Consider the following 21654-nt stretch of genomic DNA (forward strand, 5'->3'; position numbering starts at 1 on the left):
CTGCACTGGGTCTTTTTTGCTGCGCATGGGCTTTTCTCTAGCTGCGGCAAGTGGGGGCTACTCCTCATTGCAGTGCGCAGGCTTCTCATTGCGGTGGCCTCTCTTGTTGTGGAGCACGGGCTCTAGGCGCACGGGCTTCAGTAGTTGTGGTGCACGGGCTCAGTAGTTGTGGCTTGTGGGCTCCAGAGCGCAGGCTCAGTAGTTGTGGTGCATGGGCTTAGTTGCTCTGCGGCATGTGGGATCTCCCCGGACCAGGGCTCAATCCCGTGTCCCCTGTATTGGCAGGCGGATTCTTAACCACTACGCCACAAGGGAAGCCCATGAAATGAGTATTTAATCCAAAAAGTAAAGAATTAGAGTATACAGAAGAGGAACCAGATTTCAAGCTGGTAAGATTTGAAATTACTAGAAGCCCGTTTTATTTAAAGCAGACCTGTAAGAGGACATTCAAGCCTCACAGAGGCTGAAACTTTCTAAGAGAAGAACTTACATGATTTTTAAAAAGTCTGGTGAGTTCCCTTACAACATGAGTGAACTAACCTCATCCCTAAAACAAACGTACTCTACAGAATAAATAAGCAATACGATGCTAAGTATATTTTCTTTCCTGTGGTCATAGCATGCTAGGAAGGCAACAGAAACATAGTGGCTAACTGTTGAATTATTCAAAAGTGTCCTGGCCCCTTTGGTAAATATTACAGGAGTCAGTCTTACTTTATAATGAGACATTTTCCCACCAGTCTAGTCTACAGTAGCACACTTCGTTCATTGTGCTCCTGTGGTCATGGAATGTAGACTTCTCTCAACTCACCAGCACTGTTCTTTGAGAATTCAGTATATGTGTATCAGCAGAATTCTTCCCTCTCAGGATCTGCCAGACATCATTGTGACTCACAGTTTTTGTTTTTTTTTTTTAAACATCTTTATTGAAGTATAATTGCTTTACAATGGTGTGTTAGTTTCTGCTTTATAACAAAGTGAATCAGTTATACATATACATATGTTCCCATATCTCTTCCCTCTTGCATCTCCCTCCCTCCCACCCTCCCTATTCCACCCCTCTAGGTGGTCACAAAGCACCGAGCTGATCTCCCTGTGCTATGCGGCTGCTTCCCACTAGCTATCTATTTTACATTTGGTAGTGTATATATGTCCATGACACTCTCTCACCCTGTCACATCTCACCCCTCCCCCTCCCCATATCCTCAAGTCCATTCTCTAGTAGGTCTGTGTCTTTATTCCCGTCTTGCCACTAGGTTCTGCATGACCTTTTCTTTTTTTTTCTCCTTAGATTCCATATATATGTGTTAGCCACAGTTTCTTTTTTTATACCCAAAGCTCTATCATATTTCTTTGTTTACAATTTTATTTCCATGTATGTGATAATATTACTAATAATTGGGACTTTGATGGGTCCAGTAAATAACACTACTCCTCCCTTCACTTCTTAATCAACTGAGAAATAAGGTAGAGTCTGCAAATGGGGGGTAAAATATCAACTTTATTAATACCAATGCAGAAATTTGAGCAATTGGACTTCCTAATGCCAAAACACAGAGTTAAACAGACTTATTTCCCTGTAGCTGGCAGCTATAGGAACATTGCCTCCCCAAACAGCAGTAGGGCCTGCCCTTAAGAATGCCACTCACTCCCAAGGGGAAGGCTGGAGGAAAGAGACAGACACATGTGGTCGGTTTTCCTTCTAAAATCAGGTAACCGCCCCATCTCCCAGGAGATGGTGTGAATGAAGGAGAAGGGAAGTGTCAGGAGTATGGTGCTACTATAGTTCCTTTCACGTGGAAAGAAATATCAGGAATATAGAAGAAGTTATTCCCCACCCTACGCACCTCTAACCATATCTAACATTATATTCTCTTGTCCCATTAAGTCTTTGGTTAACCAGGGGTGTGGTGTATCAAGACAGTCCTACTTCCACCTTCATGTGGCTGCTCCTCCAATATAAATCATTGCTCTGTTGAAAGGCTCTTGGAGCTTTTCAGCAGTTCTATTTTGCTTGCAGACAGTTCTAAAATGGATCAGAACAGTAAGTTAATTAAATCAAATCTGAAGTCAGTCTAGATCACAGCTGAAAATTCATTCCCTATTCTTTTCTCCTTACCAAAATGTGTTCAGCTACACCGTCCAACATAACAGAGGTTCTTCAATGAGATTAAATCACATCATTAAATTATAATAATAAATTTGAGGTTCAAATGTGATGATGGGTGTAAACTATTTTATAAACTATTGTTAATTTAAATGAGAGTACAGACCCTCCAGTCTTTAAATAAGAAACCCAAGGAGTCATGAGTGGTTATTTATTTTATCTCTGTGCACTTGGCAAAAGAAAATCCCATGATCCTCTTCTGGTTTAACAAAGAAATCTCACAAGTATATGTACCTTTTAGAAATCAGAGAGATATCAATCTAAATATTACCATAGCCATAATTAAGACCACCAATAAAAATTACATTTTAGATGTTCGAGGTTGGCTTTACAGCACATAGCAACAATTTCTGATGTCCAGTCTTAGAAGATTCTTTGTCAGAAATAATATTTGCAAGTACTTGTTTTATGTTACAGAATAATATGAGCTTATTTGAAGCTAAAGGAGAATGAATGTCTTCTTATTTTCCTACTGGTATTTCTTCAACTAACAGTTATGAGGGAATGTTATTTCAAATAAAGGTGCTAGAATTCAGTTAGTTATCACAGACAAAATTAAAAATCCTAAGAAAGTAAAAACATACACTATAAAAAAGTGAGGACAAAATAAGTTTATTAACAAATGGAATGTGTGAAATGTAAAGTTTCACACATATTCTATAAAATGCAGTACACACATAACTTAGTAATATTTAAATAAACATTCCTCACCTATGGTATAGATGACAAAGAACTAACAAGGTCATCAGACAAAACTTCTCTCCCAGAGTGACCCACCAGTTCAGACCATCCTCCATGGAAAAATTCTTCAAACACCATGAGAGTTTCTCTGTTATTTGCCACAGTGATTCAGTGACAAACATCATTACCAGCCAAGCAACAGAATGAGATAATATGTGATTTTCAGGATATTGTACCATTTAATTACACAAATGTTTGATTGGTTAACCCCTGATGGTAGTTAACAAGGCACTTGATGCCAAGTATCACCGAATATTCTTTCTGGCACAATGAACCACAAATAAGCATTTATACTGTTGTATAATACACTACTTTCCTAGTGATTCCATAGGTTGAACTTCAGTTTCTTCTTGGTCAAGTCCCAGCTGTCTGAAGTGTAGCTCATTTACCTCTGTTGCCCAGACTCTGACCTCAGCTTCAACATATCCACTCGGCCCAGGATTCAAAGCCACATCTTGGATTAAACAGTTCTCTCTGTCCCTCCCTTTTCTCGTTCTGGGCCCCCAAGAGGAGAACTTCCAGGGGATCATTCCAAAGTAGAGATGGTGGGAATGGCCTACTGCCCAAACAGTAGACGTGCCTAGACGTATCAGGAAACACCTAGAGGGAATGCAGAGCTGAAAAGAGTGACAGTAATGGCATAGGTATCTCCTAAAATTAAGATAGGCAACATGAGAGATTTAAAGACATGGAGAACAGAAGGGAGTTCAGCCAAAGGTAGCTCAATGACAGATACCCACCACCAGAGATGAGAAAGGGAGAGGGAGAAGAAAAGAGTGAGAAATGCAAGTTAGTGGGGAAACCGGGGGAAAAACAACAGAGGGGGGAAATTGAAAGTGTGTAGAAAAGGGAGTGGAAGAGAAAATGAAGAAGAGTGGTTGGCAGAACTGAAAGTTAAGAAGGAATATACTGTCTATAAGCATCTGAAAGTGGAAGGGATCTATCAAATATATACTAACTCCAAAATAAGATGAAAAGTAGGAGAGGTTTAATATGAGCATAATGACTTCCTAAAAGTTAAACAATGAGAAAAGAGCATGAGAATTCTGAATTCTTGTTCTTTGATTATAGAAAAAGAAAAAGATTTACTCCTATTAGTAAATGGACAGATTGAAGTTGTCTGAAGTTCTATCCAGAAAGATTGAATTTGTGCCCTGCTCATAACTTCCCTTTTCTCACAGGGATGGTTGGATCCTTTTCACGCAATGATGCATAGATGTAGGGCCCTAAATTTCAACCCCAGCAGGAAAACTATCTCCTGTTAGGAAGCCTGCAAGTGCTCACAACCAGGCCGCATCTCCAGTATGCACAGCGTGGGTGGTTAATGCAGCAGCAGCAACCAATGGGAGAGTGGGTCTGGAAAGAGGTAGGATGACTGGGAAGAGTTAAGCGTGACAGTTTCCAGAGATATGAAAATCATTCTCACGTAAGGGACAATCCTGAGGGTTAGCATGTTTTTATTTTCTCTAAAAATTCAACCCACTCATTGTTTTAAATAGGTACAGTAAGACTGAGCATTTTTTTCTTCTAGAAAAATACACATTCAAATATCTTTCAAGTACATCCTCAATATGATCTTCTATAAACTAATAGCTACCATACCCTCCCCTCAAACACTCCATTCCTCTGTTTGGCATGGGTTCTGAAAAACTATCTTGTTTATTCACTTCTGAATACATTTTGATTAAAGGCTAATCCTTCAACATAGAGGATCCTGGAGTGGATACTTTATTTGACTTGAGGCCTGATTAAACTAGAATAAAGTATAACCACCACTTCCTTAATTTTTGATACTGTGATTCCATGGATGCAGCCTATAGTGACCCTGGCATTTTCACTGCCCCATAATGTTGCCAATTAAATAATGTTTACTTAATACAAAACATTTATCACCACTCATCCATATATTATATTATATTATATTATATTATATTATATTATATTATATTATATTATATTATATTATATTATATTATATCCATCTATGTTAGCTGGGTTTCTGTCCCCAAGTGAGTACCTTGCATTACCCTACAGCTGTCTCTCTTGTGCTTTTCCTGTCCTTCCTCCTCAAACAGGTCCAAGCCATAGGACCTAAGGAATGGCAGCATGGTGACAGAGTTTCTCCTCGTGGGCTTTGAGCAGAGCTCCCCTTCCACTCGGGCATTGCTCTTTGCCCTCTGCCTAGCCCTCTACAGCCTTGCCATGGCCATGAATGGCCGCATCATCTTCATCACCTGGACAGACCCCAGGCTCAACAGCCCTATGTACTTCTTCCTTGGCCACCTGTCCTTCCTGGATGTCTGCTTCATCACCACCACCATCCCACAGATGCTGATCCACCTGATGGTGAAGAACCATATTGTCTCCTTTGTCTCTTGCGTGACCCAGATGTACTTGGTCTTCTGTGTGGGTGTGGCTCAGTGCATCCTCTTGACTTTCATGGCCTATGACCATTATGTTGCTATCTGCCACCCACTTAGCTATGCCCAGATCATGAGCCAGCAGGTCTGTGTGAGGCTGGTGAGTACTGCCTGGTTCTTCGGGCTGATCAACGGCATCTTTCTTGAGTATATGTCATTCCGGAATCCCTTCTGCAGAGACAACCACATAGAAAACTTCTTCTGTGAGGCCCCCATAGTGATCACCCTCTCTTGTGGAGACCCCCAGTTTAGTCTGAGAGTCATCTTTGCCGATGCCATCGTGGTGCTGCTCAGCCCCATGGTGCTCATTGTCATCTCTTATGCCCGCATCCTGGCCTCCATCCTGGGCAGAGCCTCCTCCTCTGGTCTGGGGAAGACCTTCTCTACTTGTGCCTCCCATCTGACTGTGGTCATTTTTCTCTACACCTCAGCCATATTCTCTTACATGAACCCCTGCAGCATACACGGTCCTGACAAAGACAAGCCTTTCTCTCTCCTCTACACCCTCATCGCCCCCATGTGCAACCCCATCATCTACAGTTTTTGAAATAAAGAAATGAAAGGGGCCATGGTGAGGGCCCTTGGGAGGAGCAGCCTTTCCCAGGCAGAGTCTGTCTAGTGGGAAGACTCCTGGAGGGGAAGCTCCCTCCTCCAGCCCTGACAGTTGGGTAACTCTCCAGTGCTGAAAGGCTCCAAGAAAGAGCATTCATAGCTTCCTTTGTACTAGCATCAGACCTGGAAGATCCTATTGATGTATAATGCTCATCTGTCTGATGTAACTTTAAGCACTGTTTTCTCTTGGACCTTCCTCAGGAGAATTTGAGACTTTCCTGAGTGACTTTCTTCTAAGTTACCACAACAGGATCTATAAACACATAAGTGCACTTCTATTTCATTTTCTTTCTGTAGCACTTTTATATGTTCTTCCCTGCCTGAGTTCTGCATATATGTTTAGGAGTAAACTTTTTTCTCTTTCAACTTATCATTTTAATCTGTTTTTCTTTCTCACACTCCACTCTCACTTCCTGAATCTGCCCTCATCCACCCTGCTCCTATATGAGAAACAGTAGAGGAAGGAGTAAGAAAAAGGGAATTAGGGAGCAGTGTTGACATTAAGAAAAGTCAGTTAGAGAAAAGAAGAAAAAGAAAAACTAAGGATCAGCAGCCTGAGCTTCATCTTGTTTGCCTCCACTAGGCCACGAGGGAGAATTTGTGGTGGCATTAAATAATCAACACTGCATTCAATGTATGTTTATGCTTGTGTGTGTTGGGGAAGGGCAAGGGGGAGAGGCCAGGTGTCAAACCCCTTCTTCCTAAGTCCTCTAGTTTCTTAAGTACATGACTATTTGATATTTCCCTTCAGATCCAACTAATAAGTACCTCTACCAAGCTTCTCAGACTACCAGTTTCCTTCCCTGTTACCCATACTCCTAGTTAACTCCCCTCTCCCTACGGCCTGTTTTTCTCAACCATCTTTCATTTCATTCCAGTTCAGTCCTATTCCACCGTACCTCCTCATCATAAATGGGTCCACTTAATTCCCTGTACTTTAAGGAACATCTCTCCACACTACCTCCACCACTGCAGAAGGCTTTCTATTTGCAATGCTTCCTCTCTGGCTTAGCTTCTCTTCTCAACAAAACCCAGTGTCCCTTGATAGGGCATTATATTCCCAGCTGTTCTCTTTTTTTGAAAATTACATCTTTCTCATGCTTCTTTCATAATAGATAGGAAAGGAAAGGGCATAGGCCTGTGCTTTGTTTCCTGGTGCTACTTCCATAAGATGAACACACCTCACTTGGGATGCGCTCAAATAGATGTACTACCCTTTCCACATCCTGCACATCACATACTAACTACCCTGCAGTGAATTGAAGCAGTAGCTTCACTCCACAAAGCTCTACTCTTTTCAGTCCAAATTGGTGAATCTCTAGATAATAGAGGACATGTGAGAAGCACTTCTCAGACAGCAAGGAGTAAGAAATGAGACACCACTGTAATCAAGAAGAAACAATAAGCACAGAACCTAAACATTTACATTATCAAAGAAAGACTACACCAAGGCAAAGTTAAGCAGGCAAGAAAGACTTTATTTAAGGCTACTGCAAGAGGTAGGAGACTGAATTCAACTCTGCTGAAACAAGTGGCTGGAGAGTTTTTAAGAGCTGCAGTAGGGAGATCTTAGGCCACCTGTGGGTGGTAATTGTTCTTACCCAAAGGAAAAGTAAGTTTACATGCTGTAGTTTACAATTTGGAGCAAGACACCTACTAAAGTTGGGCTCCGACCCTCCCACAGAGACTAGGAAACAGGGGTGCTATCTTCCTTGAGGATTACACTTCAAAGGGATGGCTCTTGAGAAAGACATTCCCTGGGTCTTAAAACTGGCAAGAGGCTTTTAGGGAGATTTCTATACTTTTCAAAGGGGCAGAGAAAGAATTTGTAATTGCAAGTTTCTAAAGTAAATGCGCTGAGAAAAAAGAGATCAGGAGACAATAGTCAAGAAGAAACTTGCCCTAAGTGTAGTCAAGGGAAAGGGAAATGTTAAGGCTTTCCTGGTCACCATGGAGAACAGAGACGTGCTTATTCTTGCCTCAGGATCTCAGCTCCTTCTCCAAGTTTGAAAATTCCTGTCTCAAGGAGCCTTTAAGAGTAAAAAGAAAAAGTGAAGGAAAGAAAAAAAGAAGAAAGGAAAAAAGCGAAGAAAGGAAAGGGTACTTTTTACAAAGTTTTCTGAGAAATAATATAACATTTTCCCAGCACTGTTTACGCTGATGCTATAAACAAAACACAGTTCCAGCTTTTAAGCTCTAACAGGGCAGATAAGAAAAAATAATGCTAATACAATGGGCAAACTTAATAACAAGCCTATACAAAGTACACTGGGATGACAGATAATAACAGAGTACAATGTACAAAGTACATTGGGATGACAGATAATAACAGCGTTCACAACAATTAAGCACTTAGGTTCTAAAAACGTTACATCTAAACCTTACAAAACCCTTGACGTAATACTACTACCTCCATTTTGAGAAGCAAAACTGAGGCTCAAGGAGGTTAAGTAATTTGCTCAAAATCACAGCGCATTTCAAATGGCATAGCCGCAATAATAACTGGGCACCACTTCCTGAGCCTGCACTCCTTAAGAGGTAATAGAATAACTATCCTGAAGAATGGGCAGGCTTTATACTGAGGTGATATTAGATCTAAGCCTTAAAGAATAAGTAGTGAATTAAAAGGTAGAAAATGGGGCAGGGTGCGGCGTTGGCAGGGACTAGTGATTCCAGGCAAGAGGAACTGCGTGATTCGTCATAAAAATGTTGCGTTCAACGTGGATGGAGAAGGGCAAGTTTGGCCAGGAATGCTGGAAAACCAGGCTGAGTGACCTAGAACTGTCTTCTCAAGGCCACGCACTTTCTGGTTTAAGGTCCGGCTCCCAGGAGCCACGGGCGCCAGACGGGAACCGACGCATGGTGGGGCTGTAACGCTAAAGATACACCGCCCTGGCCGTGTATCCCTTGCAGCCTCTGCCTTGGTCCCTGGGGGCACAAGAAGAGCCCACAGGGACAGCGAAAACTCCTGTAAATGCATTAACTAGAAGCCATCCTGAAATGCGCGTCATCTCCCGATGTAAAGTCACTGGTCACCAGACCGCGCGACCAGGCTGTAGGGTTACCACAGCCCGGCCGAAGGGCCGAAAATGTGGGAAGAAAACCCAGAAATTCTACCGAGAGTCCCGACTCAGCCCGACCTCAGCTGTGGTCCGGCCCTGCGCTCTTCCCATCTAAATCCGGCGCCACGTTAACCAGCCCGGTTTGGCGCCGCACCACTAAACAACCCAAGAGGCCTCGGGGCCCTGACCTGATTGCAGCTGGCACAGGAGGTGGGCGTGGTCCGCCCCAAGAACCTGCGGCCAATCAGCCTTCCCCCGCCTCTCGGATCGCCTCTATGGCAACCAATGAGCGCCTTCTCCTTGGCTACCCCTCCCGGGCAGGAGAGCCCTAACCAGACCAGTCTGGGAGACACCAGCTATTCTGGGAGACTGCAGACATCCGCCCCAGCTGGTGATGCGGCCCTCGGGCTTGGGATGTCCTCCCAGCCGAGTGCAGTTGTTGAAATGCCACGCCCCTTTGGCGGACGGTGGGGTGGGATGGGATGGGGGCGGAGCAGGGCTGGAGGCAGGACTGAGCGAAGATCTTTGCCCGTCACGTGCAGTCACCCTAGCTCCCAGCCTTGTCCGCGGATCTGTATCCTAGTTCTTTCCAGGTGATAACCCCCCTTTCAGCGAATTGCATAATGTTGGGCTCCTCTTCCCTCTTTAGACAACGGCAGTGTCCTCTGAGCTTCCTTGCCTCCCTTTCCAGTTACCGACTCCAGGAAGCCTTCCTTGATCCCTCGCCCCTTCTGGGTTCACTGGACTTTCTTTAACCCTTCATCACCTGTGCGTTTTCCTAACACTGTACTGTTACTTACTTTTCTGTCTTCCCCACTAGTCTGTGGTTCGAGTCCTTAGCACATTGCCTGACTATAGGTGGTGCTATAGCGCTGTTTCTTCAATGAAATCTTAAGCAGAATCCTGTTGTTATTAACCAAATAAAAGCAAAGCTGTTCTGATAGGAGTGGAGAGGGCGTGTCCAGAGTCCTGGACCTCCAAGGAAGCCCCTGAGGCACCATAATTAGTGACTTCAGCTGAAGTAATCAGTTTAATATATATAGCTTACCCAGGACATGAAAATTAAACATATCTAGAGCCTCTAGAAACACCCTTGAAAATCTCATTTTGGGGTTTCAAATCTGATTACACGTGTTTATTTTTATTTTCCAGTCTAACGACCTAGATAGCTGTTTCTTTCTTCTGTTTAATTCCTTATCCTCTTCACCCAGCTCTGGGCTTTGAGGCTAACCTGTATGGACCACATCAACAGATTCCCTTACTTCCCTGGCTTTCTATTAGGTTCAGCCAGTGAGTAGCATAGGCAGAATATCAGAGGGAAGTAGGAGTGTGAGGTTGGGTATTTAATCCTGTTTCCCTATGAGGGTTGTGGACTCACTTGAGTCCCCTTGCTAAGATCTCACTCCTGCCATGTGACCCCCTCTACCTAGCTCTCTGTTTCTAAGTTTGAACCACCATCTCCCATTACCTCTTCAGGCTCAGCCCCTCTAATACTAGATTCTGGGAACTGCCCACTGCCTTTGTGATTTCCCTACACCATGCCCACATCTTTGCAAATAAATCTTTATTAAACTTCCTTAAATTATTGTGATTTGAATGTGCCATCTGTTTCCTGGGTATGCCCTTATACAAGACCATTCTCTTTTACTGAGGTAATGGAAACAGTTATCTCACATGCAAACATTTGAAGGCTACATGATGTATTAGAAAGAGCATGCACTTTGAAGTTGGAGAAACCTGAGTCTCCTGTCATTCAATCATTCATTCATTTGGCAGATACTGCAGAGTCCTATCAGTTGCGGTAGAGATTTTAGAGAGTATCTGCTATGCACACAGCCCATTCCCTAAGAACCCTCTTCTCCTCCCATAAGGGTGAACCTGGCAATCAAGTTAGTAAGTGCCATGGGACACCACCCTCCACCATCAGCACAATCAGTGCAGCAAAGCTAGATGGATTAAGTCTTCTTTCACAGGAGTTTGGAATTGGTATGCAGTGGGTATAATCAGTTCAGGGCTGGAACAGGCAGACACCCGACCTATGGAGCAGTTGTCTTCTGCCATGTACCTGAAGAAATAAAGAAAGTTAGCAGGGAGAATAGGTTGAAGTCAGAGGAGAGGGAAGCAGAGATAAAACACCATGTCTCTAAAGAAAGAGCCCAAGATAATGACTGCCCTGGTTTTAGTCAGCCTTGGAGGCCCACCTGCATTCTTGCTCTTGGGTTTTGTGAGATAACCTTGCATCCTTATAATAAGCTCCTTTTTTTCCCCCCCTCAAAACTAATACAGATGGGTTCCTGTTTCTTGCAACCAAAAAAGTCTTAGCTGAGGCAGTATCTACCGCAATGTGATTATAAGGACTAAATGAGATAAAGTATTTCAAACATCTAAATCAGTGCCTCCAAAAATGTTACTTTCTCCCTTCCAACTGTAAATGGCACCCATGTGCTCTGAGCATCAGACTTCTCTGTTCTTTGTACTTCTTATTTGGAGTGACAAGCCCATTTCGCTGTCAGTATTTTTGCAAGATTTTCTTCATTCTTGCTTTTCCTCTTCCAGTTGCCATTCTGTTCATGGTCCAAGTGCTGATATATTTGTGTTTGTGTTTTGCTATGTTTTGTTTTGAAGTTTTTGTTCCTCAATGGATGGAATTAATCATAATCCTCAGTTCACGAGACACCATCATTGGTCCCTGCAAGGAAAGGCTCTCTTGTTTTATGTCTTTATTTATTGCTTTATTCTATCTTTATACCCTGTATCTTCACTCCCTCCACCCCCCAAAATAGGCAGTTTTCTAGTGTGTATATTTCTGTTTAAATGTGTCTTCAGAAAATAGTTATCATTTTGTAGGCATTTATTTTTAAATGTACTCCAAAGCTACTGTTACATGTCTCATTCTGTGTCTTACTTTTTTCACTGAGCACTGTTTCTCATCTCCATCCACATTGCCAGATGCTAATATTTAATTCGTTGCTTCACTTTGTTGCCTGCTATTCCATGGTGTGCACTATTCACTCACAGTGTTGCATCTATCCACTCCTCCATTGATGAACACCCACATTGCCCCCAACTCCATACCACTACAAGTAACCCTGCAAAAAATATCCTCCTATTAGTCCCCTGCTGGACTTGTAAAGAATTTGTTTTATATTTCTTAGGGGAGGAATTCGTGGGCTATAGTGTATGAATCTATTTAATGTATCCAAGTTTTGCCAGATTGCTTTCCAGAAGTGGTGAAACTAGTCTTGCAGCAGTGCAAGTTTCTACATTTCCACATTCCTGACAACATTAGTAATTGTCTAGATTTCTAAGTTTTGCTGTTTTTATAGATATAAACTGATCTCATCGTTGGTTTAATTTGCACTTGATTAATAATGGTTTTGATCAAATTTCCATATCCATATTAGTTTTTTCTATTCTGTACATTGCCTATTGATATTATTTGTACCCTTTTTTTCTATTGGGTTGCTGTCTTTTTCCTGCTCATTTGCAGGAGTTCCATGTATATTTTAGAATGATATTACATCCTTGTCAGTTTTAGACAAATATTTTCTTCATTCTGCCATCTGCCTATTAACTTCCATGGTGCTGTTTATAGAACATAAATCTTTAATTGTTTTGTAATCGAATTCCTCAGTTTTTGCCATATGGTTTACGCTTTTGAAAGTGTTGAAATATGTGGACTACTCTCTTAGTTATGCCTACTCTCAGCCTGGCATCTCTAAATCTGAGTTCACTGGAGTGGTCCCTGTAGTCATTGCATCTACTCCTCTTCATTGGACTCCAAAGTATCTGCACTGACTGAGTTTCATTCTTAAGAGAATCACATCTTCCTTGAGCCTTTTCCTCCATAGAATCTCAGGCTATGAAACTCATATCTTTTATCTATTTGAAGTCAATTTTCCCATAATCCTGGACACACATCTCACCTTATCTCCTTGGCTATCAGGGAGAACCAAATCACCATAGTTACTGTCTTTCAAGATTTTCCTCACTCCCATTCCACTAGTCAGTTCCATCTTTGTTGGTCAAAATTAGACCCAGAGTTGCAATCTCTACTCTGCCAACCTCTTCCTTATGAAGGTTGAGACTACACTAAATCAACATTCTCCTCATTTCTGGAACTTGGCTTTGTGCCATTTCATGATTTGTCCTGGGATCTGTAATAGAGTTTATCTGTTTTGGCAGACTCTAGCACATTTTTACAATGATATTACTTATTTTCCTCTCCTTTATCCTCACCTAAATAATTCCTTTCTTTTTTCCACTCTGAAGGTTATAAAATCCCATAAAAGACTCTATCTTCATGATGTAAAGTACTACTCTGGCTTTCCTCCTATCATTTTCTTTTGTTTTTATTCCTCCTCCTTACTTCCTTGTGTCTCTTTTCTTGTTTCCTTCTTTCCCTCCCTGCCCTTTTTCTTCCTCCTTTCCTTTCTGAATTTTACAAATACTGAGGGCCAGGGCAGGCTTTCTGTAGATCAGAGCAAAGAAGCTGCTTCTATCCCAGAAGCAAATTCCCCACAAACAGGTGGTGTGTGTCACATGACTGGCAATTCCTTTCCAGTTGCACATCAGAACCCAGTTCTGTTTCTTTGGAACAACGTACTCCACCTTTTTTCACTGCCATGGTCCAGGCATGAGTCCCATCCTACCAAGTTTCTTTATATGTGTGACATTTTATTTTCCTCATTGTGTAAAAACTCAAGTTCTATTTTATATTACCTGTACTTTGTGCACTGGTGTAGAGGCCATAACTACTTTTTTTTTTCCCCAACCCTTTTCTACTTACTTTTTCCAGAGAATTATGGGATGCCGCTTCGGCTACTGCTTTTCTTCCGGTGTCATATCTGATATCCTCTGTGGTATAAAATTTTGTGAGCACTTTTTTTCACTGTTGTCCTCTCCATTTTTATCTTGTCATCCCACCCTCCCACTGACTCCCAACACACCACACACACACACACACACACACCATTCCCATTTTCAAATTGAAGTTCTCTTAATTCAGTTAACATTGCTCACAGAAAACATGCCCTTCAATCTTCTGAGAAGCACTGTGTTCCAGTTCAAGAACATATCATCCCCCCATCATTAGACTGTGAGCAACATAAGGTCAGGTACCATGACTTCTTGGAGTCTGCCCCAGAGCCTACCACCTTCCATGAGACGTGGTAAGCAGTTGGCACATACTTCCTGGTAGATTGAGTCAGTCATGGTTCTCTTCTTGGATGTCTTTTTCCATCATCCTTATAAGAATTATTCACCTACTCTAAAAGGAATTTTCAATTTCCCTTTTTATTCCCAAAGCAGAATCCAAGCCACCATAAGCTTCCCTTAGCATATTGTAATTACTTATAACAGAGTAAGATGCAGAACCATTTAATGAGAAAAAAACAAAACAAAACAAAAAAACCCCTGATTTTTATTTCAAACGAACAGGATTCTAGTCCTAATGCTGTCCTTGACTATGCAAGCTTGCACATGTCATTCCATCTATTGCTTTATTTATAAGCAATGACATAATGTTTATTCACTGTAAACCCTCTTAAAAGGAGACCGTACATTTTTTTTAAAGTACTTGAGGTAGAAATAAGGTAAATTTCCCTGACCCAGGGGTCTAAATGTGAGATGAACTATTTGATAAGAAAAAGAATTTGCTTGAATTTGCTTTCTTCAATATTCTGAAGAAATATTAGTCCTGGTCGTTGTCTGAACATCTTTCTTGACCTCTCACTGGCAAGATCAAAAAAAGTCCCCGTTTTAAAACTTTCAGCATAGGTGGTGTGGTCTGGAAGAAATTCCCAGAGATAATAGTCACCCTCTCTTTCAAGAAATGCTGCTTCGCTAACACTCAAAATGGCCCAGAGAATATAAATGCATGAAAAGTACAGGCATCAACAACTCTGAGTCAAAAAGTGACTCAGAAGTGTCAGACTCAGTATGAAGAAATTATAATAATACTATAATGACTTTCAGTTATGTTTGTGTGCATTGTAGTGATATAAAAAAGTTCGTTTTCTAAATAAGTCTAAATAAGCTCTTTAAATAAGAATGAAATTTTAAAATATGTGATAAGAAAGCATGGTGATAGTTGAATTGGCAGTATTTTTTCTTTCTTAATGGTACCTAAAATAATGACGTGCCACACAATTGATAGTGCATCTATCTAAAGTCAATAAAATAAGATAAATATTTCAGAGACTATAAAAATGAGAAAGCAGTTCCAGCTCAAGATATTCATAATCTGGAAGGGGGAATAACAAGCATAAAGAATAGTAGAAGTGAGGGAAAATATACTAATTGTCCCCCAAAGAGTTACAAACAAAAAGATTTGGATATTTAAGGGAGGAAGAGATCACATTAGGAAAGGTTCCATGGAGGAAGTAGCCTTTGAGAAGGGCCTCGAAAAACTGATAGGATTCCAACTGGCAGAGATGGAACAGAGTGAGAATAATAGAGAGCAAGAAATCAGCTGCAGGAAAATGGGCATTTCTAGAGAATGGTGAATAGCATATTTTGATTCAAGGGTTTGTTAACCTTTTCTGGCTTTAAGAATTTTATGAAAACTATGAACCCAATTCCTAGAAATAAAAGCACAAATTTCATAATCAAAAGGTTTTTTGCATACTGTTTCTGGGGATTTCCCATTTACAGGTAGCATAAGAGAGAGGAGGGGAAAGCAGCCTTGCAGGACACCCCATGAGAAGCTGGTGCAGGTGACCAAGGCAGCAGAAGTCCCTTTTCTGAAGGAGAAATTTGGATCTGACTGCGTTTGGGAAGAATGGCTAAGAGAAATTGTAGCAAGGGCCAGGGGGGCACATCCAGTCCACTCATCCAGAGATTAAAAGAGCTGAGATACACTTGGGAATCATTTCTAGCTGACGGGATGATATAGGCTTCCAACTGATGGTATGATGGCTAAAAAATGTACCTGGGAAATGAAATGTATGGGTTTAAAAGTATGCCAGGGCCTTACTGGGGGGAGCTTGACTACCGCCACTGTATTTTATGCTTAATTCGAGAAGTAATGGAACATGTTGCAGATTTCTGAGGAGAATGAATGTTCAGAGCTGTGGTTTAGGAAAATCAATCTTCAGGATTATAGGTGTGTGAGAGGCCAGGGGAGACCATTTAGGAGTTCACTGCAGTTAGTTTTTATATCCTTCAAATACATTCTATTTATTCGGTTCCCCTTCTGTCCTGGCCACCCACTATTTGGCAGAGCCAGGCCTTTAGTAAGCATTTGGTGGTGCTTGCTGAATTGAAAACCACAAATTTACTTTGTGAAGGTCCCCTTGCAACTTTGTAATGGTCCCCTCACCAGGTGGCACCATTACAGCATTACTTACAGAGCAGACTTCCTTCTATATGCACAGTGCTTCCAAGCAGAAAGGCTGTGTTTCTTTGAGGGAATTCACCTTCTGGGGACAATCTAGAGGTGTGGGGTTGGGGAGGGGGGTGGAGGGAATGGTAGCTGGGATTAAAGATTCAAGAATATTCTTTTTTGTATTGTACATCAACTATCCCTCAACTTTTAAAAATATTCCTTTTGTACTTCTATGTATCATTTCTTATTATAGCTGAGAATCTTGGCTGAATTTCTATTCCTAGGCATATAAATGGAGAAAGACGCTTAGGAAAACCTGCCTTTTCAAAGATGCAAGCAGTTTTCCGTCTTGCAAGGAGTATTAGACTCAAATATATCTGGGGAAGAACTGTCCCTTAGTTTTGGGAATACTTCTAGGTGAGCCATTTCATTATACATATCAAGCAAAGACCATACTCTGGTGATACTGAAGCCACATAAAACTGCATATTTAGGTTGTAGGCCGGTTTGCATCTCTTAGAGAAATAACTATTTCTCTAGAACAGATTTTAGTTGTACCACGCTAAAGTTGTAGCTTATTTCTATGAAGTTGTATGTTTTCATTTTGAGATTTAGAGCTAACCCTGAGAGATTTCCCAATGAGAGATAGGAGTGCCAGAAACAGAAAGAGTTGTGATGACTTACATGCAGCATTGCGCTGGGCTCAGACATCAAGTGCAGCACAAAGCTATGGGGGGAGGGGGTGGGAACCATCACCTCACTGCCACACATCAGCAGTGCTCTGACAAACTCCCAAGTACTGGAAGACTTGGAAATAATGGTAGACAAGATCCTTAGTGCATTCTAATGGGTATCAATATGATTTGAATTTGTTGAATAAGTGGTGAGTAATCAGGTTTATGCAAAGATTTCAATTCAGTGTAGGAAATACACTGGAGGCCCCAGGAGGCAAGGGTGTATCAGTTCAGGCAGGGTCACTTCTTCTTTGTTACTTTTTGAATTTAAAAGTCTCATTATCTTTTAGCTCAGTGATTCTTACCTTTTTACTTAATTCTTACCTTTTAGAATTAAGTTAAAACAATAGATCTTCTCTCTAGAGAATATACATACACGATTTCGCATTCAATTTCAAGGGGCTATGGCCCCCTGAAATTCATAGTGACCCCATCCATGAGTCCCAGGTTAGAAATCTCACCTGAAACTCACTCATCAGAAGCATTACAAAGGAGAAATGCCAGAGGAGAGTGGGGAATCTGGAGAAAGGAGGAGGTGGGAGAGAAACCTGTGCTGTATCCCTCTGAAATGCTGATGCAGGTCACTAAAGAAAGCTGAAAAATTGCTTTATCTGGGGAGATTTTTATCTATCTGGACTTGGAAGGAATAGCTAGAGAAATTCCAGGAGCCCTGGGCTAAAGGACTGATGACCATTTAGGATGGTAGGCATAGGAAGAGGAACTGAATTGGCATCAAGGGTTAAAAGCCTCAACCAGGCATTTCTACAGGTGCTAAAGAGCTAAGCTACCTTGAGATTCATGTCACTCTCTGCGGAATCTGAGCTACAGGGAACAGGAAAGAGGCACAAGAATGGAGCTGTGTCAGGGAATATCTGGGGACATCAGCTTCTTCCTCTCAAGAAGCAAGTCCAGAAGACCATCTTCTCTGTGCCATTATTGAATTATCACCCACTAGACTCTGAGAAGGGTCACTACCCAAAACCTGATCTGCAATTACTTGTTCCAACTGAGAAGATGAAAAGTGAGTAAAACTAACATTTCTTCCTGTTCAGGACTCTTAGACTCTTGATTGGGGAAGTAAGGGATTTCCTTCTCTGAAGAAGAAATAATAGAGCAATTAGCGGAGTGGTTCCCATCTAGGGTTCTTTAAGTCAGAAGATCTGGATTAAGTCCTGGTTCTGCCAAGTACTAGCTGTATGACCTTGACCAAGTCTTGGAGACTGTTTTTGGAAGTGTTAAGTGAAAATAATAATAGTGCCTGCTTCATAAGGTTGTTGGGAGATAAAATTGGGCACAGTGTCTGGCACACAGTAAGTGCTCAATAAATGATAGCTATCATTGTTGTTATTGGTGCAGAATGCTGGAACTGTAACAGGAAACTATCTTCCAGCCCTCAGGGACACTTCCCCACTAATATACTTTAGCTGCCCTCTCTAGGGCCCTGGCACATATTCCCCAACCACTGCACAACTCAAAGCTTCCTCTGGTCATCCTATGTGTACAGAGCTGGCTTTAAGTCCTTTTTGACCCATAACTACATGACATTTATGAAGGAAGTCCATGTCAGCTTGGGAATCTCATCATCCCCTTGACTATCTTGAATGATAAGAGTTTTAGGTAGGGAAGGATTATACTAAACAAGAGCTTCTAGAACCTTCCCTAAGTAATTGTATTTTCCCAGAGGAGCCAGTCACCACCATCACCCCCTATCCCAAGAGAACTATAAGAAAAAACTAACATTTGCACAAGACTTCCCAGGGATCTTAGATATTTTTCTCCTCAACAATTTTTGTCCCCATTTTACACAGGCAGAAACTAAGCCTCAAGCACGGAAGCAAGTCTCAAACACTCATTTACTGTTGGAACTGAGATTCAATGCCAGTGCTCTTTCCATCTCTCTGCAACAACCAGCAGCAAGAACACACACAAATACATAACACACATACATACATACGCAGATATACAGGTGCAAGTGCACACACACACACAGAACCCCAGCTCATTCTTCTCCCAAATTTTGTTTGGAGCAGCCTGGAAAATCTCCAGTGCCCAAGGGAGCAGACTAGAGCTGATGTCAATCTAAGCTCCCGGGGGAGCACCTTACCGGCATTCTCCACAAGAGTCCTGAGGCAGTTTTTGTGGTTTCCTTTGTGATATGTCACTCTACTGCCAGAGATTCCGGGCAATCCCTCCTGAACAATACCCCTTCCCTAACCCTCCCATGGAACAAGTGTCATGCCTACCATTCCAGGACTCAGATTTGGAAATCATCTCCCAGGAGCCAGGTGCTTCACTGAAAAGAAGTCTCCTGCACATCTGGAGTTCTAGCTACTAAAAACCCTTGTTAGTTTGGGAGTCTCAACACGTACCCTCTCCAGCTTGAGGTGAAGGTCCAGGTCGGAAATGACAGCAGGTAGAGTTGGCAACGCATGTCCCAATCAGGGCAGGGACAGTCAACTCCTTGGAACCAGAGGCAAGAAGAGAGGAGGAAAGGCATGGTCCCTGTAGTTGCCGCTAAGCCTGTGTCCATGCAGTGGGTCCAGAAGCCCCACCCTGACATCGCCCTTGTACCAGTCAGCAAGGAGGGGAGATGACGCCTCTTTATTAAGGTTAACACCAAGGAAAACACTGAGAAGGGATACACGGAGGAGGAGGAAGGGCACATAAAGTCACCACTTGAGGAAGGAGCCTCAGGGCAGCCACATGCTCCGTGCCCTGGTTGTGGGGGTGAAAGAGGAGAGGAGAGGGGAAAGCGCCGTGAGAGCCTGGGCCTCACAGAAGGGTCTGAAGCTCCCTGAACCTAACACCAGAGCCACAAGCCCTGCCCCTCAGGGCTCACACACTACTACACAGGTTGGCACACATAACGCACACAAGACATTATGGAGGCAGCACCAAGAGGCAGCAGGCAGGGAAGTGTTGACAGGAAAAGAAAACTGAAGTTAAGCAGGTATAGCCAGGAAAGAGACAGTTTTTGGCTGCAGCCCCCAAGAGTCCCTCAGTGTCCCCTAAGTCTGGGCTGTTGCTGAGCATCCCCAAGTCTCTGCCTGTGAACTGGGCACTTTGTTCTCTAAGCCTCAGTGAGTGGATAAAACAATCCCAGATGAAGTCAGTGACAAGGCAGGATCCACTCTGCATGCAAAATCCTAGAGGCTGAGCTATTATGTCTTCATGCACATTGATAGCCAGCTCCTCCCAGCCCAGAGGCCCTTGGAACCCCATTCACCCAGACTCCTAGGGCTGCAGTTCCCTCCTCAAGCTTCTTTTACCAATCAGCAGCCGCAGAGATCTGTGAGGGGGAGAGGCTTCTGCAGAACGCTGAATAACTTGGATTTCATCAGAAGGGTAAATTTTCTGTTAGCCAGAACAGAATACCCCCAACTCCTTAATTTCTAGGTAAATTGTTAGAGATTATTTGCCAGAGTCCTAGATAAGTCCTTTTTCAGAATAGAAAAAGCAGAATTTTATTTACACAATTCAGGGGTTCTCCTGTTGGCTGGAGAGGGGGAAAGGGTAGGGTAGGGGATTGGATGGGGGTCCAGAGATGGGCGCTTCCTCTCCCGCAGCCTCACCTTTCCGCAGTTTGCTATGTCTCGCTTGGTCAGGCAGAAAGAATTCTTGATGCTCCCAAAGTCCTTCACCCTATAAATGCTTCCTCGAGGGAGTCTCTTCCGCCTGACCCGCAAGAATAGCGGTCGGAGTGAAGCATGCTGCACCGCACGGTTCAGTTCTCTCGCGTCATGCGCTCGGAAACCCAAAGCCAGCCCGGGAAAGTAGTGCCCCCTCGGAGTCCCCTCACAGAGAGGCCTCTCCCTCCAGCTGCAGCAGGGTAATGTCGGGCAGATCGAGGGGCTCCACAAGTGGCCCGTCCCCCACAAGGAGGCCAGCACAGGGGCTCTCGGGGCGCTCACAGTGACTAGTGGGTGTGGCGGAGCTGGGCATCTCCTTCTCTTCTGAATCGTCGTCCTCCTCGTCCTCAGGATCGCGACCCAGCAAACCGCTGTCCCCGATCCCAAGCGAAGGGGTCTCCGGCTCTTGGGGGGCGCCCGGGAAGCTCCCCTTGCCGCCGACCACGCCCAGGGCACCCTGGCGGGGCGCGGTGGTCATAATCCGGCACATGGAGACGATGGCCCGCTGGTTGGCGCACACGTCGTCCGAGAGCACCTGGATGTGCGAGGCCTGCTCGTCCAGGGCCCCACGCATGGCCCTCACGTCCTCAAACAGGGCCTGCAGCTGGGCCTTGAGGTGCTCCATCAGCTCCTTCATGCCGCCGTTGTACTCCCCGGAGATCACGTCCCCCACGGCCGGCACCGTGGACACCTCCAGAGGTGCCGGCATGTCGCCGCCGTCCTTCGTCATGATCTCCAGCAGACCGTCCTCCATTGAATGGCAGAAGCGGGCGGTGGCGGCTCCGGGTCCGGTCCAGCCCGGCCTCGAGGTGGGGGGAAGGTACGGGGAGGGGGAGAGGTGCCCGGAGGGGCTGGGAGGAGCGGAGGTAAGAGGAGGCTCCCGAGAGGGGCGGGGAGCCGACGTGAGGAGGTGAGTCTCGGGCGGAGGGTGCGGGCAGGATCGGGAGGCCGGGAAGAGCCTG

The 21654-nt window shown here is 43.5% G+C and overlaps 2 protein-coding genes across 2 annotated transcripts; one reads left to right on the forward strand and one right to left on the reverse strand.

The window, feature by feature from the left end:
• Positions 1-5014: 5014 nt before the first annotated feature.
• Positions 5015-5875, forward strand: LOC133101478 (olfactory receptor 10AD1-like). Its single transcript, XM_061206312.1, has one exon. The coding sequence runs from the start codon at positions 5015-5017 to the stop codon at positions 5873-5875; it is 861 nt and encodes a 286-aa protein (XP_061062295.1).
• A 14983-nt stretch (positions 5876-20858) lies between these two features.
• CCDC184 (coiled-coil domain containing 184) lies at positions 20859-21446 on the reverse strand. The gene has a single exon (XM_061206182.1). It carries the CDS (start codon positions 21444-21446, stop codon positions 20859-20861), a length of 588 nt encoding a protein of 195 aa, XP_061062165.1.
• Positions 21447-21654: the final 208 nt, after the last annotated feature.

The sequence above is a fragment of the Eubalaena glacialis genome, chromosome 11, assembly GCF_028564815.1.
Source record: "Eubalaena glacialis isolate mEubGla1 chromosome 11, mEubGla1.1.hap2.+ XY, whole genome shotgun sequence".
Classification (NCBI taxonomy): domain Eukaryota; kingdom Metazoa; phylum Chordata; class Mammalia; order Artiodactyla; family Balaenidae; genus Eubalaena; species Eubalaena glacialis.